Source organism: Rhipicephalus sanguineus, chromosome 7, assembly GCF_013339695.2.
Source record: "Rhipicephalus sanguineus isolate Rsan-2018 chromosome 7, BIME_Rsan_1.4, whole genome shotgun sequence".
NCBI classification, from domain to species: Eukaryota; Metazoa; Arthropoda; class Arachnida; order Ixodida; family Ixodidae; genus Rhipicephalus; species Rhipicephalus sanguineus.
Window position 1 is genome coordinate 102176563 of NC_051182.1, and position 27364 is coordinate 102203926.

The 27364-nt window shown below is 46.0% G+C and overlaps 1 protein-coding gene across 1 annotated transcript; it reads right to left on the reverse strand.

The window, feature by feature from the left end:
• Positions 1–19566: 19566 nt before the first annotated feature.
• Positions 19567–27134, reverse strand: LOC125759334 (uncharacterized). The gene is made up of 4 exons (XM_049417812.1): positions 27044–27134; positions 24188–24309; positions 21948–22056; positions 19567–19701 (listed from the first exon to the last, which is right to left on the reverse strand). Exons 1-4 carry the CDS (start codon positions 27116–27118, stop codon positions 19627–19629), a joined length of 381 nt encoding a protein of 126 aa, XP_049273769.1. The 5' UTR covers positions 27119–27134; the 3' UTR covers positions 19567–19626.
• Positions 27135–27364: the final 230 nt, after the last annotated feature.

Below are 27364 nucleotides of genomic sequence, written 5' to 3' on the forward strand. Positions count from 1 at the left end.
GTGCCCCCGCTCTCGTATCTGTCGCTACGAAAGTGCTGCTGCTGCGGTTTTTATCTCTGATTCTAGTAAAAATTAATTGTATTCTACAATTAATTGTAGTCTCCAAGTTGTCGCAACAAAACGCACTAGAAACACTTTTAAAATTACGCTTTTTACCTGGCAAAAAAATTCGTAACACATCAAGTAATGGAGAACACGTTCCCCAATATTGCTCTGTGTCGTTGTATTACAATACATGCATTGCACGGACCCATTACATACATTAAGTAATTACGTCTTAGCACACCTGAAAAGCTTCAATCGTCAAAAAGCACCACTTAAATGTTTATTGAGCACAAATATATTTACCGTAGCACTTTAGGGATTAGCAGTTGGCTGTCCGTAAAAACGATGTATCTCTGAACACTTGCTCAATGCCGGAACGCTTGCATTTGCGTTTCTTTATAAAATTGTCCACTCCCAGAGCGGAATTTCAAAAGCAGAAACGGTAAAACTGATACGCTGGAATTTGTGAGTTTAACTCGAGGAAGTGGTACGGAACGTCCTTATCAATTGCGACATTATATTGCAATGGCAAGCGGAAAACGAAACCTTTTCCCACGTGGTATGCGACGCTGTTGAACGCCAAGAATGCTTGTAAGAGATCAGTGAAGACAGCGCTCCGCATTCCCACTCGCGGAGTGTTACGCGGAGGACCTGTCAACGCCGTAAAATCAAAGCTGCACAGCAGGAGAAGCCGAAACAATGTGCAGTAGAGAGCGGGATAGTGCGGTGGCAACCGTTACCGCTTTTTTAACGAGAGATCCCGCTGAGAGAAGTCCGCCGTCTCGCGAAAGTTTCTAGAGGCATCTGATGGCCAATCTATAATAATGTAGGGTTGTTCTTTTTCTTAGAACAAAAAGGCTCTACCTTCGCGCTGGCTGCCGTTTTTTTTTTCCTCTACACAAATTCTAGTAATGAACATGTTCTTTGCTTATGTTCTAGTAACGAACCGCGAAATGTAGTTTAACACGAAAGTTGCTGCACTTTTCAAATGGGAAATGCTACTTTTAGGCATCATCTATGTTTAAAGGGGTACAAATGGCTTGGTCTATTCAAAGGAAATCAGTGACACCATTCTACCACACTTATTAGGAAAATGTTAGTCAATCGATAACTCCGATTTTGGGCAAACGTCGCAAGAAATCCATTGTCCTTGAGGTGCTATATGGCAAATCATTTGTTCCTTAAATTTGGTAACATTTACTACGGCAGTTCCTGATGCTCTCAAAATATGTATTGACGATTGTGTATATCCGAATACAATGAATAAATTTTAACTGTGCTTCAGCAATGAGTATATGAGTTGTGTAAACTGCATCTCTTACATTATTTGTAATCTGCTAATTCTATCTATGCAATCTACTGAATTGATATTTCAGCTTGTTAAATTGTTTCAATGTTTACGAGGTTTTCAGTGCAGCAGTCATCAACTGGCGGTATATTTTACAGACGTATATATTCCCGCATTTTAAATTCTGAATGCTGCTGTTTTGAAATTTTAGATATTGTATTCATTGTTGCTCTGCAGTTTCGTTACCTTGACGCTTGCTTTTTTATGAAATATAGCACAATTTAAGTTGAACATTGATGACCCCGAGAAAAAAAGAAAGAAGTTTGGGCTAATATTCATACCACGGAGTAAGATCCACGTGTTTCACAAAACCTCCGTGTAAAGAAGAGATTTCGTGCACAGCGATATCTCGGCGTAATGCATGTGCGCGGGAACTCCTGCGATAAAATTTGTCCATGATCCCACTGATTGCAAAACTAGATGTGCTAGTGTGTGTATATGCAAATGTGAGCATAATTTTTACTATGAAAGAACAAGAAAAAAGTTGCTTATCTGAGGTAGGCTTGACGCACTTCAACTGAATTAAACAGCAAGAGCATTGTTGCACGTGTTCTACGTACTGTATTGTTAATTTTCACAGCATAATATGGGGCCGGTATGCGTAGAAAAATTTGGGCAACTGGAATTGCATGAAGTTTTTGCTGCTGTGCACTGCATTCCTTCAATTTTTGTTACAATGACAAAGCAGTTTCAAGGGAAAACCTTGATCTAAACCGCAATACTTGTTTGTTTGTTGGTTAATAATACTGCTAACCCTAGAATGGTCAGTATAGGAATGGGTAAACAATCAAATACAGTTTAATGAGAAACACACGCGCAACATAAATGAGAACATTATTTCAAGGGCACTGTTTGCTTCATACGTACGCAAAGAAGAGCAACAGAAGAAGAAAGCACAAATGCACTTGTCACGAACCACGGCGTGGCGTTAAGAATTAGTGGCTGGCAAGCGCCGCATGACCCGAGAAGGCAAGAGCGCAGAACTCGATTAAAAATGCACTAATGGAAAACGAGGAAACCAGTGAATCGCGCAGCATGTTTCGTTCCCTAATTACCCTAGGAAAAGCGCTGTACTTAAAAATGTCATTCCGCGTCAACCGAGGTTCAGTATACGTGCATACATACATACTATATATACGTGTCTGTCTAAGGCGTGGATTTCATCAGAATCTGAAAAAGTCGGGACCGTTAATCTTGAGCTTCTTATGAATAATAAGGAAAAAGAATTTTATTCTTTCCAATGGTGTCCTTAATTCTAAAGCAGAAAATTTGCATTTCCTCAGATCCCATACATGCCTTGATATCTGCCGAAATTAATAGACTCGCTCCAACTTACTTCCTGTGCTTACGTTTAATGTGCTCGGCGAAATTTCAGACATATCTAACATAGCGAGGAAGTTACTTCAATGAGCAAAAAAAAACAAAAAACATGGGGATCAAATGACTAATGAAATAAAAACAAAATATACAAACGGTCTTACCAGTCCATAACCACGCGAAGCATGTGAAGCCAGCGATTTTGCTGCGTGATTAGTTTTGATATGTCTTGCGTACTCATTCAGCAAAGCAAGAAGATTCCAGATACTAATTAGAAACGCACAGTTGTCGCTCAAACCAATACTTCAATGGCACGACAAAAAAAGAAGGAAATGAACGTAACTCACCCGTCCTGTTTTTTCTCAATCTTGATTGGTGGGGGGTGAAAACCACAGGTAGAATTAAATGACGGCCACCCGCGCACAGGAGCACACCGAAAACACTCACTAAATAATACCGACACCGGCAGGAGAGGCACTTCACAGAGGGACCGAAGTGGGACTAATAACGAATGGCTTGCACGTGCAAAAAAAAAAACAAAAAACAAAACAAAAAAACCGTTGTGTCACGACGAAGAGGGAGGTAGGTCGGGCGTGCTTGGCGGCGAAGCTAACCCGGGTATCTAGGGTGCTCTGAGTGCAGGGTTCAGAACGAAAAAAAAAATACAAAAAAAATAAGCGAACAACTACGAAGGGTTGGTTGGTTGGGCTCAAAACAGAAGCACCTTGGTGCAGACCGTGAAACAGCAGACGACTCTCCGCAAGAGACGACCCACGGCGCCGGAGCACACGGACAAGCAGACGCACACGCTGAAGCACACGACCGCCGCCGAACAGGCGATCAGCGCGAAGGGAGGCGGCGGAGGCGTCGTGTCGTCCGCAATGATTGCGGCGCCTTGGCGGCGGTTTACAGCAACCCCAAGCGCGTTTCTTTTCTCTATTTTCGCGCGCGCGCGTTTCTCAAACTTCGCGCCGGTGGATCGCGCACACGCACAGACACACCAAGGGAAGAGCTTCTAATAACGCGTGCCGCACATCGGAGGCGGTTTCGCTCGGCTGGCCCGGGACAGGTTTCGGTTTTGAGGGAGGGAGAACCCCGGGGTCGACCGACAGACTGAGCGCTGCGTACGGGCCGTCCAAAAGTAGCGGACGAGGACGTGCTGGCGGAGTTAGTTGGTGTGTGTGGGGGGGAGGGACGCTGATGGGAAGAGCGAAAATGAGGAAAGAGGTTTGGCCTGGAATACATACACGGCTCGCACAGTGTTGTGGAGAAGCGACCGGGGTTCCGATCCCAGTTGGCGGCTGGAAACACCCGTCTAACTACTGTAGCCGGGGAACGGAACAACAGCTAGACTACAGAAAGCAAATGATAAATAAAACGCCCGCACTCTCCAGGCCGGGACAATTCAAGCAGCGGCGCTCTATTTTTGTTCCCCCGGAGTCCTCCTTCTCTGAGCACTTTTTCTCTTCTTTTTGTTTGCCACTGTTTAGAAAACATGGCTCTTTCGAGTGGCTAAGGATTGCCAACGGCTTAGTCTGTATTCTCTCCTTCTCGCAGTCCTTTTTGTTTTAAGCTGAAAGAACAAATGGATGCAATGCGAAAAAAAAAGGGGGGCACAAGGGCATTGTGCTATTCGCTTCGGCCTCCCTGTTTTCTGGCACTCTCTGTCGCTTGAAAGGAATATGCAACGAATCCATCATCGCGAACGAAAGAGAGGGCCCTTTGCCGCTGCGCGTAAAAATAATCTCTCGGTCACCTCTGTTTGCCGTCTGTCCTCCGTGGAATACAACGTCATCTGTTTCACGAGGACGCTGACAAATTACTAGATCCCGCCGTATGATATAAAAAGAAATCCCTCGAATACGGGTGTGAATCTCCAAAATTTAGTTCCGACATTAAGGATGCAAGGCCGCAAAATAAGCCGACCCTTACGGCGTTCGCTATGGCGTACCGATGAATTCAATGCGCCTTTTTCACGGCACCCCGGCGCATGCGCTCTCCCCTAGCGGAAATGTCGCAAAACGTCTTTTCATCTCGAAGGCTTTGCTCTTGGCAATACGGGTTGTCACGGCCCCTACCAAACCCCTATCAAAACGGTAGAGGGCAGCGCAGGAAAATGAAAGAGGCGGATTGTGTAGTGGTGACAACCTTGTTTGAGGATTGCAGAAAAATATACCAAGTAGGAATTCACATGCGCATTCACTCATTTGACGTTTTTAGCAACGCCATACTGCTATTCTATTTGTTGACGAATATAGCTTGCCTACTAGGAAATAATCTTATTCAATATACACCGCCCTCTCCTCCCTCCCCAGGAAAGAAGTTTAACAATTTATTTTGTTACCGCACGCAGCCATGGTAGTCATCGATTGCGCTATCTTCCACGTGTAGTAAATAAAAGTGATGTAAAAAAAGAAAGCCTTGCTGTTTATTACCACCGACATTTCATAGCTATATATTCTTGCAAGAGCAAGCACTGTAAGAGATGTGGGAATAAAGTATGACACATTTTTAAACCAAAGAAACGGAATTATTTTTGCAGCATGTTCTGACAGATCTACGGTATGTGACGTAGTTAACATCGAAAATAATGAATCTGAAGTAAACGACGTTGAGGAACACGATGCAAGCCTATGAACCGGTAAATTCACGTTGTACTAGCAGTTCAAGGACTGTGACTCGCGGCAGCTAAACGCGATTGCATAGTCCTTACTATTTGAAGCTATGTAACGGCAAGCCTTCGCCAGTGCACTTGCTTCGCCACAAAGGGTGCGGCAGAAGCGTAGGTAAAATAACTGGCGGCTCCATGAGGGGTTGTAGACGAAACGTTGCCAGCGCCGGAGTCGTTGGGGAGGTCCCGCTCGGCACCCATTAACGCCACCCTGAGAGCCCAGTCAGCAAAGACCAGAGGCCGGGCCTCTTCTTCGCCGACGTCCCTGCCAAAAACAGCGCTAGCGGCTTCTCGCACGCAAGACGACGTTACATTGAGGGCGGACGCCTATTCGACGCCCCCCATTTCCGCCGATTGTTCCTCTGGCCATTCCAGCAGCAGTCGCAGGCCGCCGGTCGCGTAGTCCAGGAGCTGCAGCGAGTCGTCGCCAACGAAGACGTCTGGCAGGAGGAAGTATGCTGGAACGGCAACGAAGAAACGTTTACCCCGCTGCTCGGAAAAGACTAGCCGACCTATTAGTTGATGTTCAACCGCACCCTCCTCGTAGCTGATGCCTACGTGGTCCCGACTTGCCCTGACCACGTTCATCAGGAAGGTGTCGTCGTCGCTCGTCAGCAAAGAAACGGCATGCGGAGACTACTGTGGTGTGGCGGAGCTGCTGACGGCGCCTGCAACACAAAAGAGATTTCGGTGAATCCTGTTGTTGTACGAAAGGGTGAGGCAGGCCGTAAGGTAGTTGGTGGGGGAACTAATAAACAGCTTTGTCGTAGTTCTTGCAGGTTTTCGAGAAATGCCGTGGTGTATCGCACCAAAGTTAGGTACAGCTAGGTGGGGAGTTTGGTAACATAATTAACCACCAGCGCAAAAAAATATCATTTCTAAGTTTCCCTTCTTTGTGTCTTTGTGTCCATGTTGATTTAAAGAAACGAATTATTATGGTCACATGACACTCCTTTCCGAGTACTTGAAGCAAGGTGAAAGAACTGTCTTGTGCTCTACGCATAGGCCAAGAAACTAGCATGCGACCTCCTGTTCCTTGACAACACCATATCCTCAACCACCGTCTATGCCTAGTCTATCATACCACAAGGAAATGGGGTCAAATATAGCGAGTAGTATAAAAGTACTACGCTGAAATTCTGTAAAGCTAGATTTAGGTGCACGTTAGAGAACCCCAGGTGGTCAAAATTTCCGGAGCACTCCACTACGGCATCTCTCATAATGATATCGTGGTTTTGGGACGATAAACACACTCAATCATTATATTCTTTAGAGCGTGTGAAGTTAGCTTGTTTAAGTAGAGTGCACTTCTCGCATCAGATTGTCAAAATTAAAGAAAAAACGCAGCAGTAACCATAGGAGTATCTTGTGGGGTTGCAGTGTTGGAAGACGTGTTCTTGTATTGCGCTTAGAACGAACGCATAATTATAGTTAGGTTAGATTACGTACACTAATTCGCATCAGAGATTATCGCTGCATTCGAATGACAACTGCGTTACACAAGGGAATGCGTTTTGCGCGGGGCGTTTGTAAGGAACATTGCTGTGGTAAAGAGATGTATGCTCGATACAAGCCCATTAAGCACGCTGCTTTGCGGTGTAAAAGGAGCGTTCAAGCAGTTTTAATAAATGAGCGGTAGTGTGTTAGCTTGAACAACACACATGTCAGCCGCGGCCGTATGGTCGAGGATTTGTGTGCTTTAAAAGAAAGTATACTGAATAAAAATTAAGGATTGTTCAGAGGCCGCCTTCTAGCGCCAGTCGTGTGGAAGGCGTGCCAGTTTTACTTGCAGCTAGAAGAGGAGGGCCGCTGACGCACCAACTTTACGCTGTGCGACGACTAGAGAAATTGCGCAATAAAGGGTATTCGTTTGCCCTTCCGCGGTGGTCTTCCCATTGTGGTCTTCATTAATCTTCAAAGGTAGCATTATTATTCCTTGTAGCACCACGGAAATGCCTTAACAACAAGATTGATGCGGCTACTATCAGTCGACAGTTTAGAAGAGCCTATATAATCGCTTGGCCACGCATGCTCGACGCGTTAAAGGCTGCGATGAAGATCAAATGCGTTTGCTAGGAATAACAGGCATACACGAAATGCGCATAGTAGCAAAAGAGGCTTGGCGCAGTTCTGAAAACTGAAGCAAAAACTCACCAATAAACGACACTGTAAGTTTGGAGAAGTCGCTGCAGTCGATACCTCTTTTCGCGAAGCTGGCACAAGTTGCGAGGACAGTGTCTTGAGGGCGTTTCACCATATTCACGAGCTACTGGACAGCTTCGGTTGACACTAAGGTTGCACTCATCCAGTGGGCAGCAGGTCTTTGAAGTAGCCGCCAGTGATTTCAAGGCACGTAGCTGCCCCGTAAGTCGGACTCCCCCGCGCTGTCTTGCCGCGAATGAAGTAAGCCTACTTCATCACCTGAGCCAAGCACACTATCGATGCATAGGGGCGAGCCCGTTTTAGGGTCGCTAAGGATAGCCTAATGGGGACACCTCGGACGTACACCATGCCGCGTGATTCTACGGGGCTTTGTGCTGAGTACCGCGCGTGGCTTTCGGGCGAAGCACTGTTCAGAGCATCTACCCAACTGAGTCCCGCAAATTGCGATTTCACGTCTTGAAGAGACACTCTCTCGAACGGCAGGGACAGGGTGAAGTTCGACCGCCAGCTGTGAATCTTGCCGTCAACCTGGTACAGAGTGTCGAGTTGATCCTCCGCGAGACTATTGCCTCCGAGAGTCGTTTTCAGAAATTCCAAGATGTGATGTTCTCCCTAAGTCGAAGTGTTTGTCCGGCGTCCAGCATGAGTGTGCCCCGCCTGAAGTTCACCGATACGATGGACGCCAGGCCGCTGTTGAGGCTGTTGGCGGCAATGAAGCCCAGCAGATCCTGCAAGGTTCTCGTGGACCAGGTGCCTCTTTCGTCGAATGAACTGTTCATTCCCATCACGGCGATGACATCGGTCACTGGTGGAACTCAGCCGTCTGCTTCAAGGAACTTGCGGCAACTGGCGTAGAACGCTGCCATGTTCGTCATCTCTCTGCCGTGAACGCCACCGTCTTGGCGCCTTTCCGAAACATCGAGGATGCTTAGGAGGGCTTTGTCGATGCTAAACAAGTAGGTTTGCTGACACTTTCGACGATATCCGGGCCTTTGCTGGCTCCAAGCGCGCCACCGACCGCACACATACTGGTAAAAGTCTACGCAGGGGTCTGCCGCGAGATCGACCGTGCTCGCAATGGTTTCCACGATGTGATTGCAAGCCTTTCTTCCTCCGCAGTACTCCATCAGTTCCTTGAACAGACCGCTCCTTGGCGCCGCCTGGGAACGGGCGGGTCTTCTCGAAAAGATCAGGACAATCAGCAGAGACATGAAGACGAGGAGTGGTACAGACATCGCGGACGATAGGAGTTGCACGTGCGCTTTGCTTTCTGGGGACTTCTGTGGAAACCTTGCTTGCCCTATTGATATCGTATTGAAAGGAAACAAATAAATCCCCATCAACCAGCGCTCAAGCCAAACAAAGTGATTTCTCGCATACGATACTAAGGCGTGATGTACAATTTGTAGAAGAATATTAGTGACGAAACAGAAGGTATCGATTTCTCAATACCTTCTGTCGGCGCCAGTTATCCGCTTCTACTATTGGATGTCAAGCGAAGTCCCTTTATTCGCTGTGGTCGTGCGGCGGTGACCATTTTTGTTGCCTGGCTTCTTTAATGTAATTCAAGCATCATAAAGACGATTTTCCTTCCCTTCTTAGTACCAACAGTAACTGATAAATGTGTCCAATCAAGCCAATACTTACGACAAACAGGAAGACAAGACCTATAGCATCTGCCTTTTTCTCTATCTTTCTTTCTCTTTATTTCTCTCTTGATCTTTCTATTTTTTTCTATACCTTTCTCTCTGTTTGTGTTTCTCTTTCTATTTCTCTATATTGCGACATTTTTCTGTCTTTCTATCTTTTCTTCTGGCTACTTCTCTCTTGATCTTTCTATTTTTCATATCTCTTTCTCTCTCTGTGTTTCTTTCTCTTTCTTTATCTTCCTCTCTCTCTCTGTCTTTCTTTTTATGTCTTTTTTCCCAGTATTTCTCTCAATTTTTCTCTCTCTCTATTTCTCTCCATAGCTTTTTTTCTCTCTCTCTCTCTTTTAGTGAACCAGTGGTGAGCAGTGGGATTTGCCCAGTTTCAGTGGTACATGCCCGTTAATGGTGATGGTAGTTTTCTGATAGGCCACACAAAACAGCTTAGCTGCTAAAAGAGGAAGAAAGTAAGACGGCAGAGTTTAACAAAGATCACTTCAAACAAAACGTAACGAAAGTGAACCTTTTAATGGGAGCTGCCAACATGGAAAAAAAATTACAATTTTTCTCGCACTGCACTGAGCCCGATAGCTGAATATTACAGCGAGATGATCTACGTTGCTTACGAAAAGCGATATAAATATATTCAGGGCGGTTAGTTCTATATACTTGCTCGGTGCAGTGGCGTCGTGTATCAATCACTTAGATTTAATAGCCGGGTGTGGTAATTTGAAACGCAGTGTCATATGTGGTCCATGTAATAAAAGTGAAGTTTGCGAAACTGTCATGTGCCTTAATATTGCGAAATCACCCGATGCTGGCAATTTGAAGATTTTTCCAATAAAGAACATTTTGCATTCACTACTGATGTTCTGACACAACCCAGTAACGAAACTATAATTTAGACTTCCTCCACCACCTATGAAAATAGTTACTGTATCAATCATATCTAGAAGTGCAGACCATAATTTAGAAAGTAATTACAGGCCTATTCCTGTCCTCCCCATCTTTTCTAAATGTGTAGAAAAATAAGATTTCTTCAAATAACGCAGTTGCTTAGTGAAAATAATGTTTTATTAGAATTACAGTTTGGCTTTAGAAGCGGTAGCATCAGAGCAAGTGCATTTTTTACAGAAAAATAAACCATTCATTTATCATTGAACAAAAAAATTTACACCTCCATATATATATTTTTTTAAGTTCTAACAAGCCATCTCATTTCCTTAATTAACTGTTACAGAGATTGCAGATATATGGCATCCACGGTGTTTGAAAATTTGTTTTGAAAATGCTTTAAAGACGTGCGTAAAAGTGTTCACATTAGCAAGCGCAGCTCGTCATTTTTTTATCTTACCTGTCGCGTAACACAAGGGAGTATTAACGCGATAGCGTAAAAAGAGGTCGTTTCGCAGGAATTTCATTGTCGATGTCGGCGTTGTTGGTCGTGGGCGAGGAATCAACTTTGTCCATGAGCGAAAATTCCAGGTAGGTGCAAATAAAAAAACAATAAAAAATCTTCGGCGCCAGTGGAAAAGGGGATTCGAACCTGCGGCCCTTCGCTCCGTGGCGCGGTGGGTTTAGCCACTCGGCCACCACGCATACATTCTCTTACCATGCTCACGGAGAGCTATTTATATACATCATTTACCGTTGGTGGTACGCACATCTCGGTGGTGCTTCAGCATGGCAGAGGCTTGAATATGATCCTCGAGATGGCGCAGACGGCCCGCGGGCGCGTGTTCTACGGCATCGCCAACCGTGTTTTGTCGAGCCGCATGCATGGATATAGGAGCCCGAGGGCGTCCGTACATTGGCTTTCCTTGCGACACAGTTTAGGTCTCCGCGAACAGCGAAGCCAGGCTAACGATTGCGAAGACGATACGAGCATGGTCCGATTAGTCTATCGCGTTCTACTCTTGAAAGCGAAGCTCAAGCGTCCTGCAAGTTTTTTTTGGTCCCATCATGTTCAATGTTTATGGTAATGATACTGCTGCTTAGACAGAAAAGTTAGACACGTTATGTACGTATATAATTCAATTTCCCAATATCGAAGAGAAGCGATGTACTTTACGAGATTTCCCCATAGTAAAAAAAAAAATCTGCTGTGGCTTAGCTCGGCTATGCCAGGATATACGTAGCGTTAGCAAAGGTTCAGCTGATTATTCTTGGCTTTCCAGATTGTCTATGAATATTAGCCTTCTTCTGTTCATTCTTCGTACGCTGAACCGGTAATTGCCAGGCAACTACTTCGGGATCCGATGAGATCAGCTTCTCGGCTCTTCTGCGCCGTTGAGCAGCATTTGCGCTCTCCTTCTCCATGGTGTTACCCACCTGCAAACGCCACTGAGAGGCGCTATCAAGCCGCCCCAGCGCGGTGTCACACGGCGACTGCACAGCGAAGGCGAATAGCTGCGCGCGCCGGCGCCAGTGTGTCTGCCATGGCTACGACGTCACTCCTCTCGAATGCGCAGACCAGCAACGGCGAGTCGCGCGCGGCGGTGGCGGAGTCTGCGTGCGCGCCGGCGCCAGTGTGTCTGCCGCGGCTAAGACGCCACTCTTCCCAAACGTGCAGACCAGCAGCGGCGAGTCGCGCGCGGCGGTGGCGGAGCGCGCGTGAGATGCCGGCTCCGGTGAGCCAGCTGTGTGACATCACTGATCCTCGCGCATGCGCAGCACGGCTCATGAGGATCCACGCGAAATCAGCTCCGGCTAGGCAAGTGTAGCTAACGCTACAAAACAAATCTACTCAAGATCAATCCACTGCAAACAAAAACTATTATATTTCATGCTAAGAATAAAGCAGTCATTAACCACCACAAGGCGCTTTGAATCTAGGCTCGCAGAGTATATATACTGTCAATAAGCTTAAGGTACTTGGACTGTGCCTTCCAACGAATTGAAGTTCGTTAACATTCTTTGCAAGAAGCTTTCTTCAGCAACAGATGTGGCGTATCGGTGCCGCAACCTCTTATGCTCAAGGTGAAGCTCTAAATATATTCATTGTTACGTTATTACGCACCACTTTGAGGACGAAGACTGAACCACACGAACACAAGAGCAATAATTTGAGTCTTCGTCCTCAAAGTGCTGCGCAATAACGTAACAATGAATATATACCAACTGGCCCAAGCAATTACCCTTAAAATTCTAAATATACTATGCGTTCTTTAACTCATGCTTCCCCTATTGTATTCTTACACGACGCAGCACAACTAAAGGCAACATAAATGAAGTTCTTGTTCTACAAGACTGTTCAGATTCCACGCATTGTGGGAATATATATGTGATACGAAGCAGTGATCGAGGAACTGTCTATGTCACATTGTTGTGTTTTGAGCCAGGCGTTAGGAGTCAGATCGACGTCTTTGTGTAAAGTGCATATCGTAGGCTTATCAGGCACGTCGACTACAATGTGACGCCGAAGTTATGAACCGACATAACGTCGGCAGTTACATTTGAGCACATATGTGAGTTTTATCGAAAACAAATGAACGATAATATCACAATCACTCTTCGTTCATTTATTCCCGCGGAGTAGATTAACGCTAGGCTCTAGATTATTGAGTCATAGTAGTACATATCTATTGTTTCTCGCATTGTTTCAAGAGTGGATATCCAAAACGGCAACCGTAATTGACGTCAGATCAGCGCCAACTATTCCATCTGCTGTATGGCGACGATCGTTACAACTGCTGTTAATGCATTTTAATATCTGTATCGCATGATTGGTTGCTAAGAGTTGTTGCGTTGTTGCAGGACGTGTGTCTCCAATTGTCTTCTCGTGTGATGTCTACATTAATCTTGCCAACTAAAACTAAAGCATGTTTTTTTTTTCCTTTTTTGATGAGCGCAATGCGTGACAAATTTTTCAGTGTATATTAGAGCGCAGCTTTTAGGCGCCCGTTCCTGCGTTAAGCGGCGTCACCGTTGCCGTCGCCGTCGGTGGCGTTATAGACATGAAAACATCGATAGACATGAAACACATCAATAGACATGAAAAAGTAAACGGCGGACATGAAAAACTAAAATGACAAAGAAATGTTCAGGATCGAATGGGATTGGAAACCGGGTCCTCTGCGTGGCAGTCGAGTATTTTGCCATAGAGCCACGCTGGTGCTTGAAACTCATTTGCAAAAACACCCTATACAGGCGTCATGTACGGCAAAGAATCCCGTTAACCTATGTAATATAGCGTGACAGAAGAGTAAAACAACAACCAATCATCACGCAGTGCTAATTGCACAACGAGTGTGTGGTTTAATGCTTCCCACCCTCTACAAAGTGCTCAGCCATGATTCTTCATCGTCATCAGCCACATGCAGCATCCACAAATGCACATAATACCTTACAGATGTGTAGCGGGTACCTCGCTTATCCGCAGAAAAGATGAATAATGGGGTAGTGGGTACTGTCCTAGTTCACAAAAATTATGATTTATGACGTAGTCGATACCTTGCGGAAAGCCAAAACTTCGAACGCATTTGGCCTTGCCCCAACACGAAGCTGTGCTCAGAATTCGCACTTGGCAGTGTCGTAATCGTCGGTGAATTTTTTGGCTCTTTCCTAATATTTCCTCTTACTTTTTCCCTTTGCGATTACTTTTTTTTTTGCTCCTCTCAAGGATGCTGAAGATTCGTCTTTGTCTGAAGGAATTTCTGCAAAGTCATTGCTTGCAAAGCGTGTCCAGCGAGTATGCTAACCGAAAGGCTCGATGAGTTCTCAGATGAGAAAATACGCAATAGGGGAAGGGGGAGGCCCTTCCTGTTTTCTGTTTCTTTTTTATGTTGAGGAAGCTTTCAAGGACATTTGCTCAGAGCTAGGGTAGCCCCACGTTCCAGAACACTGGCGTTACCCTGATTCTGCTAAGGCCTGTGACTCGCTTAAGATTACGGTGTCTTCGCTTGGCATTTTCCAAAAGCGGTGAAAGCAACGCGAAGGCAACTCGCACGTGCACAGCGGTCCATTGTTAAAGGGAACGTCGGAGAGCGTGGCGGCAGCTTCGGCCGGCAGCTGCAACGAGTTTCGCGCAGGCGCAGTGAGCTACGTGCACGGTGCTATTCCGTCACGTGAACGGTTCGCTTCGCGACGACTCGATGCGCATACGGTAGCGGACGACGAAACAGCACCATTCACAGCGGCCACTGCGCCTGCGCAATGTTGCAGCTTCCGGCCGGCTGTGGCACCATGCGGCTGCCACGCGCTCCGTGTTCTCTTTGACAATCGACCACTGTCTACAGCACAGCGCAAAGGATGTTTGCATTAATGAAAACTAGATTCATCTTTTTCATGGCCTGAATCCCCCGAGCCTTCGCTATCACCCAACCCTCGCCCCCGTCTCCGACGTGGTGCAATAAACGGTGTCACGTGGCATGCTGCACATGGCTGAGGATGTTCTGCGATCGTTAGATACGTGGGAGGAGAGAACAGCCAAGGGGGCGTGTACTAGTGACTGTTGCACATGGCGCGCGCGCATGCTACAGGCGCCCCGCGGAAGCCAGGGATATGACCCTTGAGGGTGGTTTGTTTTTTCGCAGCTGTAACTTGTTTTAATGTTTATAACTAGCAAATAATTGCGTAGTTTGTGCCCCGTCTCGCAGTTCTCCTTTTGGCGAAGGCTACCGCGAGTCCTGGGCGAAACGTTAGCAGGAATACATGGTGTGATGTTGCACTAACCAGACTTGCGTGGAGCCCGAAATCTGCCTGAGCATGGTGAGTGCCGTATTGCGTCGTTTGCTTTCCTCTTTTTTATTATGTGATGTTTAGGAGATGTTGCCGCTCTTGTACAACTTTGGCTACTCCTTTTCAGAGATAATAGGATACCTTAATGCAACAGCAATGAAAAGAAAAAAGTGCATAAAAGAGCAGCTAGGCAGAGTTCATGTACTGACGGCCGCAAAAGTTTGCGGGATCTGCAGCGCGTGGCGGAGCGATGGAAAACTGCATTGCTGCGTCCCCTGCCGTGACGCGGCGGGTGATTAGGCTATCGGCCGCGGCCTCCGCTGTTAGATCCGGCAACGGCACGTTATCTAAACACGCCGTTGCCAATCCCCGAGGCGGATAGCCTGAACACCGGCTGCGACATGGTAGGCGACGCAGCAATGCATTTTTCCGTCGCTCCGCCACGCGCTGCAGATTCCGCAAACTTTTGCGGCCGACAGTACTAAATCTATTCACAGAACAACCTGAAAAAAAAAATTGGCCGCGTATCTGCGTGCTTCGCTGCAAATGTCGTCTAAAGACGATAGAAGAGGCGCTGCGTGAGATATGAACGCCATCTGGCAATGCGTCGGGAAACGTGAATGCTGTGTTGCGGGCTGGTAGTCCCGGCGCAGCAGCAGGCGAAGACCGGCGGTGACCAACGCGACCGGCGGGGACGCCAGCCAGCCCGAACACGCGGTTTGGCGCGAAGCGCCGAAGCAGAAGAAACGTCCGCACTCAACGAGTACTCTCCACACACTCTTTTATATTCACGTCGCCTAGGTAAAGCAGGAATGCCAGAGCGGCGCCCCATGGCACTCGTACAGTGCAATACTGAACCGAAACCGAAACACAACAATGAGCTCGTGCAGAGGGCACCGAGGAAGCCAAGTTTCGGCGCAGTCGCATTTTCAGCGCAGCTTAAGAAACTAGGGTCTCTAGAATTACGTATCTATGTATTGTTATACATAGATACGATGGACACGATGATGCCGCCTTCCATGTACCCACCTACTGAGTACGCTCAAGAAGCTATTGCCCGCGCCGACCATGCACGTCAAGTTGCGCGCGTTCGGTTAACCGAATCGCAAGCGGGCCAACAATCTCGCTACGATCGCCGTCACAGAAACGCGCAATTTCTTCCTGGATCTCTTGTCCTCCTTCGGTCTCCAGCACGACGTGTTGGGCTTTCTGAAAAGCTCCTCTTCCCGTACACCGGACCATACGGTGTATGCCGCCAAGTGACCGACGTGACGTATGAAATCGAGCCATTGTCTTCGTCCTCGTCGACACAGCCCCGCACCGACATTGTTCACGTTGTCCGTCTGTAGCCCTATCACATACTGGAACCCACCGACGCGTGTGTATAGTGACCATCCTCGCGACCGTCTTTGCCCGGGCGCACCGAGTCGGTGCTTTCACCGCCGGCGGGTAATGTTATGTGCCGCTTACCTAGAGGACGAAGAGGAAGAGGACGTGTTCGTTGCTGCTTTCGCCATCTTGGTTGTCACCCCTACCTCTGTGGTTGTGTAAATACTGTAAATACAGCCTTCTTCTGTCGTCTCCCCGTAACAGTATTTTCTATTAAAGGAACACACCACCTAATACTTACCTAGTGATGTTGCGCCTCAGATATGCGTAATGTTTGCTTTTTGATCAACAATGTACACAAGTATGAACCTAGTCAGCCGTTCACGATGGCTGGCCCTTGGGCAAGTGGTTCAACTTTGGCCGAGTGGCTGAATCGAGGGACGTGCCGGCAAACAGAAAGACAGACAGAAAGACAGACCAAAATTTCTGAGTTTAAGTTCCCCAAGAAAGACTATCGTCTTTAAAAGTACAGTCCCGTCAAATAACACTGTAGGTCACCTAAACTGAAGTTACGCGAACACCGTATATGCGTAATTAGCACTACACAACATCCAGTCACATACCAGCACTGAAATTGTCAAAGTCCAGTCATAGGGACGCAGAATGAGTTGTGGTATGAAGAAACACATAACGCGACAAGATCTAGTCTTAGCCCCGCCACGGTGGTCTAGTGGTTATGGCGCTCGACTGCTGACCCGACGATCGCGGGATCGAGTCCCGGCCGCGGCGGCTGCATTTTCGATGGAGGCGAAAATGTTTGAGGCCCGTGTACTTAGATTTAGGTGCACGTTAAAGAACCCCAGGTGGTCGAAATTTCCGGAGCCCTCCACTACGGCGTCTCTCATAATCATACCGTGGTTTTGGGACGTTAAACCCCAGATATTATTAAGATCTAGTCTTAGCTTTCTTTGTTCCCTTTTCTTATTTCGCTGTTCAGGCGGAAATCTACGAGATGTCTTGAAAACAGCGGCAGCAAATTGATAGTATTCTTCCCCTCATAATCGGCACCTAGGATTAAGCATTTGTTCTAGTCTCGGTTTGCGTAGGCACGCAATGACGTGTTTGTCTTGCGAATTTGCACGTGCTCAGTGCGTAAAGCTCTAGTCTGAATAACACTGCGCTGCTCAGGTACCTTTCCGCCAATGCCTTAAATGCGTTCAACCGACGGCACGCGCTGCAGCTTTTTTTGCCTTGCGTCGGCGAACAACTTGTATGGCCATTGTGAGTCACCTTACGGAGACACTCGCGCAGACCGTTCCGTGGGCTCACCAGTTCTACACAGTACCCTACGATTCGATGTCGTCAAAACATAATCTGTCTGGTTTAAACTACACTGGGATTTCCCAGCTAAATCCGTTCTCTCGCTAAAAACCATGAAAGGGGATGTTGTGCGTTTGTTCACGGCAAGTGTGATGGCACGAATTCGACAAGACCTCGACATCGCGAGCGTTTTCAGGCTGGAGGACGCTGAAATCGCCAAGAGAGCCCTGTGATAGCAGGCCACAAACACCCCCGACTCACGAACATCCAGCCAACTCGGCCACGTTTTCTCAAGTGCCGAGGGTCGCGAGTTCGAATTCTGAAGACATTACTAACGCCGCATGCGATCAACATGCGTATACGCTCAATACCTTTCCCTTAAATGAGTACTGATACCATTTTAAGGCATCGTAAAATGGACATTTTTGGTTTCCTTGGCAGGCAGTGTTAACGCTCTCTCCACACCGGAGTCAGACAACACGTATATAATATTTTACTTTGATTTTAAAGTTTTCGTCGACGAGCATTAGCACGCCAGCCCCACCGCAATGGACATTATGCCGACGAGTCAACACAGTTCCACTGAGCGTATTAACTCTATAAAAATAATATCTGGGATTTAACGTCCCAAAACCATGATATGATTATGAGGGACGCAGTAGTGGAGGGCTTCGCAAAGTTCGACCACCTAGGTTTCTTTAACGTGCACCTAAGTCTAAGTACACGGGCCTCAAACATTTTCGCCTCCATCGAAAAGGCAGCCGCCGCGGCAGTTTGTCAACTATGCTTCGTACGTGCCGCCTAAATCGCAGAAATTGTTCCATCCCGGCCGCGACGGTCCTATTTCGATGGAGGCGAAATGGTTGAGGCCCGTGTACTTAGATTTAGGTGCACGTTAAAGAACACCAGATGGTCGAAATTTCCGGAGCCCTCCACTACGGCGTCTCTCATAATCATATCGTGGTTTTGGGACGTAAAACCCCAGATATTATTATTATTAAATCACAGAAATTGCTGTCTGGGTCACTGGACGATAATTCACTCATCATTGTTTACGTGTACCACGAGCACATGACGTATTTGCCGCTATCACGTCGCGAGTTGCTGTCTATCCGTGACGCTACACTGTGATGGCACGTCACTGAGAAGCAGTCGCCTCGATATCGAAACCGGAAGTGTTTTTGTTAAAGTAGTGGTATTAAAACGTATTCGATGCATTCTCAGGCACCACAATACTCTATTGAGGGTTCTCGACACCAGTATTCTTATTTAGAGCGATAGTCCGAAAAACTTTAAAACTCGTGTCAGTACTCCTTTAAGTAAGGAATTCGGACATGCGGTGAATCTGAAGGGCTGCGCTTTCTTCTCTGCGACTCACTGTCTCATGAGAGCAGGAATGGGCTTCACTTGTGTAGCATTCGGGAGCCATTCCCAACACGACACTCAGGATGAAACCCTGGCGCCCGCACTCTGCAGCGGCTGTCGACCATATCAGTATGAGTGCTATTTAGGCGATTGCATGTTGTCGCATATGTGAAGCTCAGGTTCTTGCAAGCCACCAAGTTGCTTTTTGCTTGTAAGCTTAAAGTACTCTCCACAAAAAGAACGTAACAGGTCACGCACGGCTTGCTTGCGCCTTATCACTATAACTTATCATCCTTGGTAGGAAACTGGAAAGCCCGATTTGTCGGAGAAAGGCGATGCAAGCAAGCCTAATGACAATAATTTGTGTCTGAATAAGAGGTCCCTGAAGAGGTGTAAACTGATTTTAAAGTGAGTAGGGAATACGAAAGAATACGGCGTTAGTTTGAAAAATGTAATAAAAACCTACCTTGAAATACAGGATGCTATAGTTGAAAGCCTATGTATGCTTTTAACAGCTCAGCTGCTTATGCTTGGATTAGCGCAGTTTGGCGAAGTGAGAAGTGGCGAAGCGGGGGAGAGCGATGCGAAGCAAGGAGGATCCCCAGTTTTCTTTAAATTAACTGTTGTCGTCTATGCCATGAAGACCGCAGAACAACTATTTTGCTGCAACAATACTGACGATAGCACGGCTCAACATTCGTCTTTATTTTCTTTATTTTATTGGCTGAGCTCAGCTGCATGTGTCACAGCAGAGGGGCCAAACTCCTGGTCCGGGAGCAGCTCCGGGATGAGGGTTCCTTCCGGGCGTGCTTGGGCACCTGCATTCAAGTAGAGACATATCTAAGAACATCGTGTTGTTAAAAACTTTGTTTACTTGCACTTTCCCCTAGCTACTGTCAAGTCAAATCTAGAACATAATAGGTACTGCCAATCAACGATTAGTGTTTAGTTATTAGTAACATCACGAACTATTGAAATTAGTGTATCTTGAAGAAGGAAATAATGAAGCATAGTTAAATATTTGATGCACTCGGAATAGCCTTTTTTTTCTGTGAACATATGTTTTCACAGTATAAGAAAGTACCATCGATGTGAATTCAGGGGTTGAAAGTCTTTGTTGTCATGTTGTATAAAGAATCATGATAGAAAATTGGGCGCGTTGAATACGTTCATGGTCCAACAGCGCATAAAGGATATGTACAAAAGAGGGGATCAGACAACACAAGTGCTGTCTTTCAACTGAATTTTTAGTAAAAGGACACGATAATAATTATACCACCAGTTGCAAGAACCAAAGAACGGCGACGAATTAAACAAAAACTCGTGAATGGAGATCTTAGGTGTTATCAAGAAAAACAAAGTTCTGATCAGTGAGAGAGGTAACGGCCTGAGCGTCACACGACTGCACTTTTGCTTCCTGCAGAGAAGGCCTAGGCGATTTCACGGGTGGGCTGCTTTTAATGATTCATGAGAATCGCAGTGCCGAGAAGTATAGGAGAATTACCACGGGAACGGCAATGTAAAAATAAATTAGAGCAAAAGGTACCCTTAAGAGAAATAAAATGCTCCCTGAAACGCACGTTAACACAACGCCCAGCCTGGCCACTGTATACTTTGCCACATGATAGTGGAATACTATAAACATCGCCTTTCTTGCAACAAGTAAAGCGAGAGGTGTTTTTGGCCAATCACAGGTTGTCTCGTTGAGATATTCTTCTTAGCATTCTTCTGAGGCATTCTTCTCAGAAGCACGTGTGCAGCCCATGTGAGAGATGGGCGACGGGGTGTTGTTTCAGCCCAAGAGCAGAATCCAAACAGTTTTCTTCATTTCTTCGGTTTCAGTGACAGCGACGCTATGGCGCCGCGCGTGGCATCGCCTGACCTCAATTTCCTTCCTCTGGGGATCGCGTCGATGTCACTGGCGCTACTAACAAAACAGCTACGTACTGAGAATAGTTTGGCTTAGCCATTTACTTTACACCTTGGTGATGCGCAAGCAGAAATCAAGGTCCAGGTTTGTGTCCCGGTTGTGCTGTACGCAATTGTTTATTGCAGAGTCATTATAAAGCGCTACATACTGCTGCTGAGTTGCTCGAAAATAGTTGTTCTTTTTCTTAGTGAATTAGTAATCAGCCTCTAAGTGCGACGCGATATTATCGCCTATGCTTGGCAATTACTTTTACAGAGAAAAGAGTTTTATACTTGTGAGGAAATGGTCGAGTTCATAAAACATGTCTTGTGGTGGGCTATTAATATTAAGCACAGGAAGAGTAGTCATACTCTTATTCTGCGGTAGCGTACTACAAAGGTATGTTCTAATTTGCGTTTAAATTGGTGCTGTACAGTGTGTTGCTGACTTGCGGGAACTGCAGTGAATTTTATATTGTTTGCTATATGCGTTTCGTGTCTTTGAACTGTGGTTAATGAATGCCTGGATGAATATAGATTTCATCTCGCTACAAACTAGCGCGGTGTATAAAATGAACAGAGGTGCAGGTGAGATTCGGCAATTGCATGCTCATTATTCCAATTTTACATGACCTCATGCGCGCTTTCGAAAAAACACTACCTTCTGCCAAACTCGACACATAGCCCACAGCTGTGCACAAATCACCATGAAATCCACATTGCGAAGATTAATGTCACAAAGCTTCCTCGCGCAACCTGCAGTAGCGTACGACAACAACAGAGCGTTGTGCCCTTTCATATGTTCTATGCTAAGGATGCGAGTAGATATGGCTGACGTGTTTTACAAGTGTAATAACGTGAAATAGCCCCATCTATTCACCCCAGATGTACACACAGAACATTTTGCGGGTACTATCAACTTGCCTGACATCTTTATTGAATTAAGCCAACGAAAAGTTCGGGATTGAAATAGTATCGTATCTTGCACTCCATCGGTAAAGGTGTAGTAACAGCTCGGTGCAGTTTCTTCATGGCTTTTCGGGTCCATGGCGCGGTGTACGCTGTTCAAATGACCACGTGCTTTATTTTCAATTAGTTTGTCGTGTCCTAGCCTGCGCGTATATTCGCTAAAATTTTTGTGCTGGTATGCACTTACCCTCTGCTGGTAACAGATCCATCTACTCGGCACGATACTTTTAGGCAAGGTAGACGCCAAAGTTGACTTGTGCCGGGCAGAAGTAGACGCCCCATGAACTGACATCCAACTAAAAAAAGTAGGAACGGGATCACGTAAGGCATATAGAATATATACCGGTGCCCTCTACACATCTGTTTATCTACTTCAGCGTACTTGATGCACATGTACGCCAAATGTACCTATGGATATGTGTCACCGCAATTGATCGCCCGAGTACATTGCTGCTGTTCCGAAACACCATCCAGTCACTGACGACTCTTGAAGGCATCAAGAGTACATGCACTCCAGTGGTACCTATTTGTTACAAATTGTTTAGCCTCACGCAGACATTTTCGTTCGTCTAGAGGAATACCATTGTCGCATCTCATGCATAGGTGATCTCACTTTGCTTACATTCGACTTTCGCTAGTGTTGAATGCATTGATCCCCGCATGGCATGAGAAAAGATAGCTCAACTTCGAGCAGATTGCTTTGAGAAAACTATGTCTCCCTGACTACTTCGTAATTTATTCGTTTGAGAGTGGAATAATTTGTCCAAACAACATGACAGCACCATAGTTCAGAAGTATCTATTTTTTCCCCATCTTTCCGAGAGGTTTATGACCAGTACCAGTGGGCCATCATCTGAATTACGGGAAAACCATTGTTGATTTCACTGCTTTTGTAGAGTTGCAATGTCTCTCCAGTCAGGTTCATGCAAAATGCAGAATACTACGGATATACATGGTTACTAATCTTAATCATCTGTGATTTCCATGTTTTCAGAACTTTGCATGCAGTGCTTAAAAAGCCTTCTCTTTTTCATTTCTTACCTTGATGACGAACGTTTTATATATTTGTATGTTTAATGCTGCTAAAATAGTATTGAAACACGGATCGTCCATCTTGTGTGTGACTCGAAGACAGCTCTCTAGTGTCTGTTGTCGCTGCTCCCTTACATACGTAATCAGCAGCTGGTTGCACACGCGCGACCACTTCACGACTGCGTGAGGTGGAGAGACACATCATCTACCTTTCAATAGCAAGCCACTGTCGTTACTAGAACGTGCACTAGAATTTACAAGAAAAAACTAGAACATTTAAAGGGCAGATGTTGAGGGGACGAGAGTAACGGACCGGTTAATATTTATTTCCATAAAAAAGAACACAGTAACAAAGCAATTTTTTTTGGAAACTCTCACTGGAGGGCTTTTGAAACTAACTGAACCTTTTTATGCTTATCAATATAAAGAAACCATCAGACGGTATCCTGATATCAGCGAATGGTGCATTATCTTCCACAGCGAGGCAATAGACTGTAGGTCATCCAAATGTGAACCGTAGTTGCAGAAGTGTTTGGTAGGCGCTGTGGCATGAAACCACCAAATGTTTCCAGAGCGATAGCGTTAAAGAGCCCCTTTCGAAAAAATTCCGCTGTCACCATCAGCATCCTTGGTTGTGAGCAAAACATCGGCGTTGTCTATGAGCGGAAACTCGATATAGATGCAAATGAATAAATACAAATCCTCGGTGCGAGTAGGAATTAAATCCAGGATTTCTGCGTGGCAAGCAGGTATTCTACCACAGAGCCACGTGATTGAAACTGTTCCGAGAAAAAAAAGCCGATACGAATGTCATGTAGTGCGACGCATCTAATATTGCGTGGCTGTAGCGTAGAACCGTATCAGGCGTTAAAACACGTGAATTGCGAAACGAGTGGTTGGCTTAAAGGCCCATCAATTAGAAAGCGCATAGACCTAATTAATCATCAGCAGCAGTAACAGCATCAAAGAAGTGCGCAGCTGCGGAGGTGCGCATGTTGCCTTACGGACGCGTACAGGGTACTTCGCCAAATCTCAAAAAGAGTAATTATGGCGTAGTGGACACTTCGTAACTGTGCTTGCAGTAGGCGTTCTAGGACAGTTTGAAACGGTCCATGTCACTCGGAAAGACGTTCCTTTCTTTGCGGCTTGCTTAAGGGGTCCACCGAGAAGCGAACGCAGGCTATCGATTGAGAAGGCGATGAGAACGGGGCCCGATTAAGTATAGTGGTCTATTATTGAAGGCGAAGCTCAAGCGTCTTCCAAGTTTGTACGAGCACGAGGTGCCCGGAGTATATATTGCCCGAATAAGGATGTCACGCTGCAATAACAAAGCAAAGAAGCTTTGCAGGTATTGCGCTTCTAGTGACTACAACGTATTTTTATTTTTTCACTTACTTGGGTGCTCCCTTACTGGGCACTGAGGATCGTAGCGCTGGCTTAGTACAAGAGCAGCGCATGGTGCAAATAGAATGATTAATGCCGAAATCATCTCTGCTTACATTTCTTAGTTTTGGTACCTGGAAAAGATATTGATATCGCCAGTAGGTTAGGCATTCGGCTGTAGCTTATTCCAATAGTTCCGAGATTGAAATCTGCTTTAGTAAATGCGGCCATACATTGAAACATCCTTATATTTTTGAAAGCTCAAAATTTCTGCTTGTGAACAAATCGGCATATATGCAGGCATGAGATATATAGCTTCGTATTACCACGCCAACCTATGTATGAAGGAATTTTTGGTCCTATTTCAAAGCCAGCGACGGTCAGCTGCGCGCTACACATAGGGGAGAATGCACCAACAAAGTGCGACCACCCATAATGAGTGATACAGTACCACACAGATTGTGTAATGATGCTAGTGATGCGCAATTCAACATCTGGCACTCAATTCACAACGTCAGCGAAACCTTCCTGATGCCATGCCATTTCAACAATTTCGTATTCCTTCACTTCTATGATAAAGTGCAGTTTAATGGCCATGCAGGTTTATGAGGATAACGGCGGCCGATGATAAGGTTGCGTTCCAAGAACTGTTAAATGCCAACCTTTACCCCAGGAAGCCGGGAACCGATTGCAGGCCGTTGTAAGAAGCACCCCGTCGCTTCATTGTCATATTGGCATCCAGTGCGAGGCGTGCTTTTTTTTTTCAAACTGAACCAGTGGCGTAGGCAGAAATTGTTTACGGCGGGGGGGGGGGGTGTCACGCCCTTGGTCCAACATGGGGCTCGGGCAGCTAAGTGTGGCTAAGTGTCATTTTGTGCTCTGTATGCCATAGGAGAAAAAAATTGCGGGGGGGGGGGCGGGGGGGGGCACCCCCTGGCTACGCCACTGAACCGAACCAATAGGGAGCTGGAGGGGGTGGCGCTTGGGTGACACTTTGACTAGAGTTACTGTATATGCTACCTTTAGGTAGCAGAGTTGCGCCATTCTTTTCCGGACGCCGCTCGCTCTGCCTTCGATGATTGCAGCAACGCTATTCGCCGAGCGCCGTCACGTGGTCATAGGTGGCTCCTTTGCGCTGCGGAGGAGCCAATACTGCCAACACATCGCAGGCGACGCCGACACTCCGTAGATTCCGGCGGCTCAAGGGCGGTTGACAACAGCGCTGTTGTTATTAGACAGTTATCAGTTCAGCGTTAGCGTGATAGCGGGGGTTAAGGGAATATCGTTACCGTGCCGCAAACGTTCGTTGTGGACAGCGTGTTTTAGTTTAGCGGAATAGCGCTTACGTGCCCAAGCTGGGACGGTGGCGCCACCTAGAGGAGGGTGAATGCGTTAAAAAAAAGTGAACAGAACAGATTGAGAATTCTCGCCTGTATACCCGCACGACGCAATATTACTACTTTTTTGTATATTTGCTTGCGTTCACTGTTTTAGAATGTGACGAGTGCAATAAAAGCCCCATGAAGATCTGTTTAAATCAACACTGTTACTCTATCGCGCGAGCGCGGCTCCTACGTGGGTGGTGAATGACTTTCCCGCAAGACTTCTGAGCCCAAGATGGCGTACCTTGGCGCAACTCTGCTACCTAAAGGTAGCATATACAGTAACTCTAACTTTGACCACCCCTCCCTAATAGAGAACCCTGCTCACGCCCATGGATGTACCGGTACGAATGGGACGTGCTGAATTGCAAGAGATACCTTTCCGCTTCGGAATTTAGCGTTATGAACACTTTTACGTTTGCCACCGGCGCTTGCCTCCTACGAACTTTAAATAGGTAATTTCAATGTTCCCTCGCTTATAACTCACGAACTTAAGTTCCAAATTTACCACAGCCGTTGTTTATCCGCTCACATCATTTATTTCATTAAAAAGCGCCTTGCGCCTTGCGTTGTGGGCAGGCAAACTGCCGAATTTCCTGTGACTCACCTGAAAACGCTCACGCATTAAGGAGTTTTCTTAGTGTTACCTGCGATTCTGTGTTCTCCATCGATATAGAAATTCGTATACAGCCACTATCACTCAAAAAAAAAAAAATGTTTCTTCTGCAACCTGTCCTATAATTTTTTTTAAACAGCGAGGCTGTTTGGAAAATCGTTGTTTGTGAGTAGATCTAGAACATTATCACCATAAACGGGTATGTGCCACATAAATGGAGTAAATCCCACTACTCACCACTGGTCCACTAAAAGAGGAAGCAAGAATTAGGCCCACAAATGGCTGCGAAGAAACTAGTATTTGCCGCAGATATTGGGTAAATCCCACTAGTGACCACTGGTCCACTATAAATGAAGAATGCAACGGTTAGCCCAACAAATGACTGCGAAGCGACGGCGGCGAGTCGAAGAGCCCGATTACGTACATAGAGAGAATACTTGGGAGCGGGAAAGGCAACGGCGACTGCGAGAAGACCCCGAAGTGATGGAAGGCCCTTGGCAACGACAACACACCCGTAGATCGATGGGAGGTGTGAACGCTTGGCGCCACACCTTTAAGCCACGTTTAATAAATCAAATTACGACGAATATCTCCCGCATCTGCTCCTTCGCAGTTTTACAGTTCTAGAAATAATTTCCTTGGCAGTTGTGTAGTTATTTATTAATTTCATCATTTGAGATTTTCTGCTACACTACATTAACGGACAATTAAATTGTGAGAATAATAAGCAACATAAAGATCGTGTGGTTCCTGGAAGCTTCTGGTACAAACTTTTGTTTTCTTTTGAAGAAAATACAAATAACGAATGCATGGCAATTGTTTTAAATTTTCCGTTACTCTTTGCGTTTTTTTAAAGAAACAAGAACTCACCTTATCGCTAATTACAAAATCATACAAAGCAGTGTCTTCCCACACGATGCCGTGACAAGGGTTTCCAGGCTTCATAATACTGTATCCATCAGAAGTCTGCTATTATCACCGCTTCATGTGGGCTTTTCTTTGAGCCCGATCAATAAAGATTCGTCACTAATGGATTAACATTTTAAGAGATCACTATATATGGTAGCCATTCCCTGCTGACAATAATAAACATATTGAAAGTACGTCGACACAAATATGACTTCGTCAGGCCTACTTTTTCTATAAGAATAAGATTGGCCGTTACAAGGCAATAAATCTCTTTATTGTAAA